Raw genomic sequence first — 8,123 nt, 5'->3', positions numbered from 1 at the left:
ACCCAACCCCAGCCCTCCCAAACCCAAATCCATACCCAAACCCCAGGTAAGGGCAGTGCCAGGGCTGTGACTGGGGGTTTTGGGGATCCCTGTGCCCCTCCCAGTGCCAGGTGGGGAAGCTGTGCTGCGAGTCCCTAAATCCAGCTTTTTTCAGTAGCTCTCCCCTGTCTCCTTGGAAACTGGCAGTGCTCCCCAGCCCCAGGCTCCTCCTGGAAATGCAATCACCCCAAAACTTCTCCCTCTTTTGGGGCTCCCTGAGTTGGCTCAGCCTGGGGTGGGAGCAGAGCTGGCCTGGGCAAGGGCTTGTTACTGGGGAGAGACTGGGCAGTGTGGGCTGATGGGGGCAAGGACTGGGCAGGGTGTGGACAGGGGACTGCATGGAGAACAGGGCAAGGAGCAGGCAGGGAGCAGGCAGGTGTATCGGGTAAGGAGCAGGCAGGGAGCAGGCAGGTGTATTGGGTAAGGAGGAGGCAGGGAGCAGGCAGGTGTATTGGGTAAGGAGGAGGCAGGGAGCGGGCAGGTGTATTGGGTAAGGAGCAGGCAGGGAGCGGGCAAGTGTATCGGGTAAGGAGGAGGCAGGGAGCGGGCAGGTGTATTGGGTAAGGAGCAGGCAGGGAGCGGGCAGGTGTATTGGGTAAGGAGGAGGCAGGGAGCGGGCAGGTGTATTGGGTAAGGAGCAGGCAGGGAGCGGGCAAGTGTATCGGGTAAGGAGGAGGCAGGGAGCGGGCAGGTGTATTGGGTAAGGAGCAGGCAGGGAGCAGGCAGGTGTATTGGGTAAGGAGGAGGCAGGGAGCGGGCAGGTGTATCGGGTAAGGAGCAGGCAGGGAGCAGGCAGGTGTATTGGGTAAGGAGGAGGCAGGGAGCGGGCAGGTGTATTGGGTAAGGAGGAGGCAGGGAGCGGGCAGGTGTATTGGGTAAGGAGCAGGCAGGGAGCAGGCAGGTGTATTGGGTAAGGAGGAGGCAGGGAGCAGGCAGGTGTATTGGGTAAGGAGCAGGCAGGGAGCGGGCAAGTGTATCGGGTAAGGAGGAGGCAGGGAGCGGGCAGGTGTATCGGGTAAGGAGGAGGCAGGGAGCAGGCAGGTGTATTGGGTAAGGAGGAGGCAGGGAGCAGGCAGGTGTATTGGGTAAGGAGGAGGCAGGGAGCGGGCGGGAGCGGGCAGGTGTATCGGGTAAGGAGGAGGCAGGGAGCAGGCAGGTGTATCGGGTAAGGAGGAGGCAGGGAGCGGGCAGGTGTATCGGGTAAGGAGCAGGCAGGGACCAGGCAGGTGTATTGGGTAAGGAGGAGGCAGGGAGCGGGCAGGTGTATTGGGTAAGGAGCAGGCAGGGAGCGGGCAGGTGTATCGGGTAAGGAGGAGGCAGGGAGCGGGCAGGTGTATCGGGTAAGGAGCAGGCAGGGAGCGGGCAGGGAGCGGGCAGGTGTATCGAGTAAGGGGCAGGCAGGGAGCAGGCAGGTGTATCGAGTAAGGGGCAGGCAGGGAGCGGGCAGGTGTATCGAGTAAGGGGCAGGCAGGGAGCGGGCAGGTGTATCGGGTAAGGAGCAGGCAGGGAGCGGGCAGGTGTATCGAGTAAGGGGCAGGCAGGGAGCAGGCAGGGAGCAGGCAGGGAATGAGACAAGGAAGCAGGCCGGGAGCAGGAGGGAAGCAGGCGGGGAGCAGGCAGGGTGTCAGGCAGGGGAGATGAAGCCAGCATTTGAGGTAGCTTGACTGTGGTTGGGGTCAAGACTTCCCTCCTGGTTTTTAATTTTTCACTTTTGGGTTTGGGTTTTTCTTTTCCCCCTCTGGTGGGAAATGTCACCCTTGCAGAACAGGGAGAAGATTCCCTTATACATATTTCTGGGGGGCTGTGGGGACACCTCAAATCAAATACCGTTCTAATCAGCTCTTTGCCCCTAAATCCAGCTTTCCAACACTAAACTGATGAGGTCCCCCCAGCTTTTCCCAGATTTTATTGGATCCAGAATTGCCTCCCGCTGCCTGAGTTCAGAGGAAACAAATTTAGCCGGAAGGGAGATCTAAAACATTAAAAATGGAAAAGGAGTTAAAAAGCTCTTTATATAATATTTTGCGTTTGCCAGCTCACCTTGGGATTTTGCCTTTTGCCCACGCGAATGCCCATTTAAATTAAAATCAGAAACAAACAGTAGAGAAAATGTGGGAAGCGCAAAAAGCCAGGTAAAATTCAGAGAAATTCCTGCCATTAATTGGCTTTTTCTAATAAAAATGAGCCGTAGCCAGAGGACCTCACCCCTAACAGATTGGAAAATAGGAAAGAAAAGTGAAAGATAAGATGGGAAAAGCAAAATGGGAAAAGAGGTTTTAAAGAGGCTTTTAAAAAAAATAATCAAAATCCCAGGAAACAAAGAGCTTTTCCAAGCAGGTGGGATGCTGCACCCCAGTTCAACAAGGACTTGCCTTTTCCAAGTGCATTTTGCTTGAACAGGGGGTTTTTTTGGGTGGTAAATTTTGTTGGTTTGAACCAAATCAGCACAGAAATGAAACTTTCTGTGCTGCTGCCTGGGAGCAGCTGGTGGCGGGGACCCGGCTGGGCTGTCCGCAGCAGCCCCAGCCTCCGTGCTGCCCTGTGCTTCCCACACCCTCCCTGCACACATCCTCCCATGTAAAAAAAAATAAATAAATGAGAAAAATCACTGACCGACAAGCACTAACAAGCAGTAGCATCAAAACTCGCCCTCGGTCAGAGCCGGCCCATGTGTTTATTTTAAAAGCTGAGCTTTGCTCGCGGTGGCAGGGGCCATAAATGCTGCCGTGGGAAGGACGGGTCTTGCCTGTGCCCGAGGAGGGGAACAGCCCGTTTGGGATGCGGGGATGCAGAGCCAGCCAGGGAGGCACCGCAACGGCAGCGGCGACGTTTGTGCTCCCCCGGCCCTGGGGACCGCAGTGGGGTGACGGTGGCCGCAGGCCTGTGGCCCCAGGTGACTTGCAGGCAGGAAGGCGCTGGTGACAAGCCGTGGGGGACAGCCAGTGACAGCGGGTGCTTTATTTCAGCCTCTCTTTTTATCCAGAGGTCCATTTTATTTTTTGCTGCGTTAATTCCAAACCAAGCAGGGCTGAAGTGACCCCATCGATGCACACGGGAAGGAGAGAGGGAGGGAGAGAGAGGGAGAAGGACAGAGAAAGAGTCCCCAAGAGCAGGGATGCTTGGGAAGGACATGATCCTGCATCGCGGGGTGCTGTGGCTTCGGCGCATGGAATTGTAACTTAAAAACTTGTCCCCCTCCTTGCCCAGCACCTCCGCTCAGATAACCCTGCCTGATCTCTCCCAGGTGCCCCCTACTCCTCGTGGGATCAGCCTGGGGAGTTTAGGGCTCTCCCCAAATGCAAGCGGGGACTCGCACCTCCCGGGAGGCCACGGAGCAAACGCATCCCTCCCCTCCCCGTGACGAGATGGGGGAAGGCTGCGGGGGGAAGGTCACGTTATCCAAGGGCTGTTTGGAATTGTTTTTTGCTTTAAAAAAAATTAAAAACTAAAGTAATCCCTGTTTCATTTTGCTTCCTTCACCTCAGGGAGCCGCCAGCAAACCTTCTTTGTCTCAGCCCTGCAGAAGCAGCCGGACCTTCCTGGTCCCGCGCCTGGCTGCAACCGAGAAATCCCTGCGGCAGACGGCATCGCCCCTCTCCGTCACTCACCGGATGCGATTAAAATGGAAGACAACCATCAAGTGTGCTAGAACCATTTTAATATAATTATACATATCTGCCAAATCCAGGAAAAAAAGGTTTATGCATATATATCTTTTTTTTTTTTTTCAGTTAACATCTGCAAGCATAAACAACAATGAATTTCTTGGTTTAAATTCATCCAGGTCAGAGCAACTGCCCAAAGTCCTGTTGGATTTGAGAGTTACTGCCGGCATGGCCAGCAGTAAGTGAGCTCCAGAGGAGTTTAATGTCCTCCGGCAGGGTTTTTTCGGTCTTTTCTCTTTCATTCAGAGACAGTTTGTTGTAAAAAGTTTCAGTGCAGTTCACCTCGGGTGAAAGGCGATCGTGTTTTTGTATTTTTCTTTTTTTTTTTTAATATATTTTTTTAAATTATTTTTTTAAAAGATGATAATAGGTAACTCAGTTGCTCTGAATTTCACTTATAATTATAACCTATTTAAATCACAGCAGAACTCCCGCTGGTGCAGAGTTCATAGTTGCATACAATACAGGAGATCACAGTTTTGAAGTCTAGCACAGATTAAAAACCACAGATGTACCATTTATATAAGACACACACTGATTGTCTCTTAAAAACTACATATTGACTCCTTATGAACATTATCTTTTTTTTTTTTAATCTTTAAATAAAGTAGTGCAGCTAGGACAATCAGTCACACAACTCACACAGCCCTGAACCAAGTTCTCCGGGTGCCAACTTGAGCAAGTTGGGCATGAAACAGTTGGATGAGCTCGAGAGCGAGAGAGAAAGAAAGAGGGAGGGAGAAAAAGAGGGAGCAAAAGAGAGATGCTGTCCATTCCGAATATTTTAACCGAGGGTTGGCTAACACATTGGAAACCTCTGGGTGAAGGATCTTTCCACGCACACACAAAAAAAGAAATAAAAACCTAGACTTTTTTTTTCTTTTTTTTTTTTTTTTTTAAAACTGGCCCGTAGGTGGGACGATCGCCCACCTCTTCCAAACAAAGAAACCCAACAATTGCCTAAAACTAGAAAGAACACAGATGGGTCTGTCTGTTTTCTGCTCACTAGATGATCTGTCCGTTTAAGGCCTTCCTCATCCGTTTTTTCCTCTTTATTATTCCTTTTCCAGAGCGTCTGAGCAGGAGATGAGTCCGAACGGGATCACACCAACACTGTCCCCCTCTTGTCGCTGTCGGTTTTTTGTTCGTTTGTTTGTCCGTTGAGTTATTTTTCTCTTTAATTTAACCAAGACCTGACTAAAACTGGAGCGTTCAGCCCAGCCTGTTCGTTCTCGTCGCGATTTCTCTCGTTATCACAAAGGTTCTTCACAAAACCTGGAACTTCCATGACGATGTCTGGTCCTTATAATCCAAGCAGTCAGCATTGAAGTTTAACTTCCAGGAGGCGGTTTGGTCTTTATAATCCAAGCAATCGGTGGTGGAGTTAAAGCCCAAACTGGAGGCTCCATAGCCCTGGGTGGAGAGGGAGGCTGGAGACTGGTTGAGGTGGCTGGTGACCGCGTTGGCACCCATGGGACTCAGGGTGGCCCCCGGTCCGGGAAGCTGGTGGTGCATAGGGGTCAAGTAAGATCCACAGTCCATCCCTCCAAAATAGGAGGTCGAGCCAGCGTATCCTTGGCTGTAGCCTGATGCCTGGGTGTAGGTCATAGGATAGGATCTCTGCATGCAGGAGGAAGATGTGGACAGGGGGTCTGAGAGCGGGGAGATGGACGCTGGGCTCCAGATGGATACGGGGGCACTGCTGCTGGAAATGGTGGGGACCGAGGTGCTGGAGGGGGGAGTGAACTGCCCACTGGTCCCGCTCTCCGAACTCACTTCCCGGGCTGGCGAATTCTTCTTTTTAGCTGGCCGTACCTTGTTCTGGCCCCCGTTCTGCTGCTGCTGCTGCTGCTGCCGGCACTTGGCCCGGCGGTTTTTAAACCACACCTGGAGATGGAGAGACAGGGGGGGAAAGAGAAAAAGCCGGGTGTTAGGGATGCGCAGGCAAACCCAAGGGGGGGAAGAGCCAGTGAGCGGGGAAACCTCACCGGGGAGGGGGCACTAAAAGCGCTCCCCGGCGAGCAGAGGGTTGCAGGCTGCTGCAGAGAAAAGCTCCGGGGCTCCCCCTCCCTGAGATCATTAGCAGTAATAACAAGTGGAAATGGGCAAATCAAACTGCTTAATAAGGTCACTTTTGGGGGAAAGGAGGGGGGGAAGCACTCCCTATTTGCTGTTTGCCAGCCGGGGACCCCCAGGAATCACCGTTTAAGGCCTATTGAAGTCAAGCCCTTAATTAGAAACAATAGAGCATCAGAAAGGGAGGGAACAATTAGGGAAACAGAGGCAGTGGTTGGGGGGGACACAGGGTAAAGATGTCTCATTTACCCTCTAAATAGACCCTCTGCTCTCACCCCCAGCCAGGGCCAGCCCCCCATCTCACCCTCCTTTAGGAGGGGCCAAGGGGGCTGGCTCTGGGGAGGATGGGTGTTGGGGAAGCTTCATGGGGAGAAGGCTGGGGTTTGGCATGGGGGGATCCAGGTCCTGGGTGGGCACACTGTGCTGGGGCACAGCACCCCACAAGCCTTGGGAAGCCTTGCAGGGAGGCGAGTGGGGCTTTGGAGCTGCCCTGTCCCAGCTGCAGGGGTGTCCTGGATCCGTGCTGGGGGTAGAACAGGCTGCCAGGACCCCCCTCCTGCCCTGCCTGCAGCACCTCCAAAATGCTGTCTGGTTTGTCTTTATTGCTAAATCAAGCAGGCTGCTTGCAGAGCAGACACAGCCCAGCCCCAGGAGAGGGGGGTCCCCTCTGCCAAGGCCTCCCCTCCCTCATCAAAGTCCCTTCAAAGGCAGAGGAAGCTCCCAGTCTGTACTGGCATGGAAGGGGATCCCAGTCTGACCCTGCTCCAAGGATGCGGAGATCCCTGGGGAAAGGGGGGATCCTTTATAGTTTCTGCAGGAGCCCCAAGCGCCTGCAGGACGGGCTGGGATTTGGCACCGGGGACAAGGCACGGTGCAGAGCCCGGGGATGCTGGGGAGCCCTCCACGTCTCAGAGAGGCCAAGGGGGCTGGGGAAGGGTGCAAAGGGCTCAGGAGCTGGGGCCCAGGAGCTGCATGAACCCCCACAGTGCACGGGGAGGAGGTGGGGTCCACATTCCAGCCCTGGGGAGGCAAATTGCCACTCCATCTGCCCCTGCACCCTCACCCATCTATGAGCATCCTTCACCCCATAGGGTGAACCCTGGACATCTCCCTCCAGGACTGACGCCAGCCCATAAAACAGCTCCCTCACCTCCCTGCCAGCCACGGACCAGCCCAAACCCTCCACACCAGGATGGCGGTGGGGAGGCAGGCAGGGATCTCCAGGGCGACCCCGCTTCCTACCTGCACTCTGGACTCAGGCAGGTTGATTTTCAGCGCCACCTCCTCCCGCATGAAGATGTCGGGGTAGCGGGTCTTGGCGAAAAGGGCCTCCAGCACGTCCAACTGCGCCCGGGTGAAGGTCGTGCGCTCTCGGCGCTGCTTTCGGGGGGTCGCTGCAAAAGGAACCAGAGGCCCTGGCTGTCAGTCAGCGACCCCTCAGCCCTGTGTGTCCCCTCCAGCCCTCTCCCCAGGGGAGCACCCCGATTTTCCCCACCACCACCTCTCCTGGGTGACCCGCACCCTGGTTCTCAGCCGCCACCACGCAGCAATCCCAACTCCGATGCCTCCTCCCCATCTCCTGGACCACTGGATGGGTCTGGAGCATCTGCCCCTCACTTCCAGCAGAATCGTGTCCCCTCTTTGCAGACCCTTCCCCGCATAAAAAGTTGAGGATGAGGAGGAAGGGAGAAAGGAAGACCCCACGCCCCCCACCCATCACAGTCCCTGGGCATGTTGTTCCTCCAAAAGCCCGGCGGCTTCTCCTCCGTGGGGCAAAAAGGGGGGGTTGGGGGGGGGAAAGGAAAATAAACCATGGCTTACCAGGATAACCGACGGATGGATGCAACAAATCCATGCCCGAGGTTGTGAGACTCAGGCCATTGACTGCATAAGGTGGTTGCTTAAGATAAGACATCATGCTAAAGTTGTGGCGGGGAGGAGAGTTGGCCGAAATCCGGGCGAGGGGGAGCCGCCCGAGAGCCCTGCCTGCCCCGGGGGGTGCCGGGGGTGCCGTCGGGCGGGGGGGACCGCCAGGTGCCTGCGGAGGCGAGAGAGGAGGGGAAAAGGGGGGTGTCAGGCCAGCTCGCTGTCCTCCCTTCTCCCCCACTATTTTTCTCCCTGCTGCCTTCCCCCGTCAATCCCCCAGATCGTAAAGCCGGACCCCGGCCGGGTTTGGGAGCTGGGAGAGACTGACTAGATAAACGCATCTCTCCCAAAAAAACAGGGGCGAGGAGGGGAGGGAGGAAGGGGGGGGGGATGGGGGACGACGACATCCCAGCCAGTAATTACTGCCCGAACAAAACCCCCCCATGCCTTCAACTGCCCGCATTGTACGGCAGCCCG

General features: G+C 55.3%; 1 protein-coding gene across 2 annotated transcripts; it reads right to left on the bottom strand.

Moving 5' to 3' along the window:
* Positions 1-3,738: 3,738 nt before the first annotated feature.
* Positions 3,739-7,698, bottom strand: OTX2 (orthodenticle homeobox 2). Of its 2 annotated transcripts, none has more exons than XM_064460007.1 (3): positions 7,602-7,698; positions 7,023-7,195; positions 3,739-5,591 (listed from the first exon to the last, which is right to left on the bottom strand). In XM_064460007.1, exons 1-3 carry the CDS (start codon positions 7,696-7,698, stop codon positions 4,971-4,973), a joined length of 891 nt encoding a protein of 296 aa, XP_064316077.1. In that variant the 3' UTR covers positions 3,739-4,970. The 2 variants fall into 2 exon arrangements, with proteins under 2 accessions (XP_064316077.1, XP_064316078.1); XM_064460008.1 differs by having other exon boundaries at positions 7,023-7,174.
* Between the last annotated feature and the right edge of the window lie 425 nt (positions 7,699-8,123).

This window comes from Phalacrocorax carbo, chromosome 9 (assembly GCF_963921805.1).
Source record: "Phalacrocorax carbo chromosome 9, bPhaCar2.1, whole genome shotgun sequence".
Lineage (NCBI taxonomy): Eukaryota > Metazoa > Chordata > Aves > Suliformes > Phalacrocoracidae > Phalacrocorax > Phalacrocorax carbo.
This window is presented reverse-complemented; position numbering and strand designations above follow the sequence as displayed.

What these genes read in the sequence shown, in the direction of transcription:
- OTX2 (XM_064460007.1), bottom strand. Translation starts at nt 7,698, where the DNA reads ATGATGTCTTATCTTAAGCAACCACCTTATGCAGTCAATGGCCTGAGT. An exon ending in TCCATCCGTCGGTTATCCTG is followed by an intron (nt 7,196 to 7,601) that starts GTAAGCCATGGT and finishes ACTGACAGCCAG; the next exon opens with GGCCTCTGGTTCCTTTTGCA. An exon ending in TGCCTGAGTCCAGAGTGCAG is followed by an intron (nt 5,592 to 7,022) that starts GTAGGAAGCGGG and finishes CTCCATCTCCAG; the next exon opens with GTGTGGTTTAAAAACCGCCG.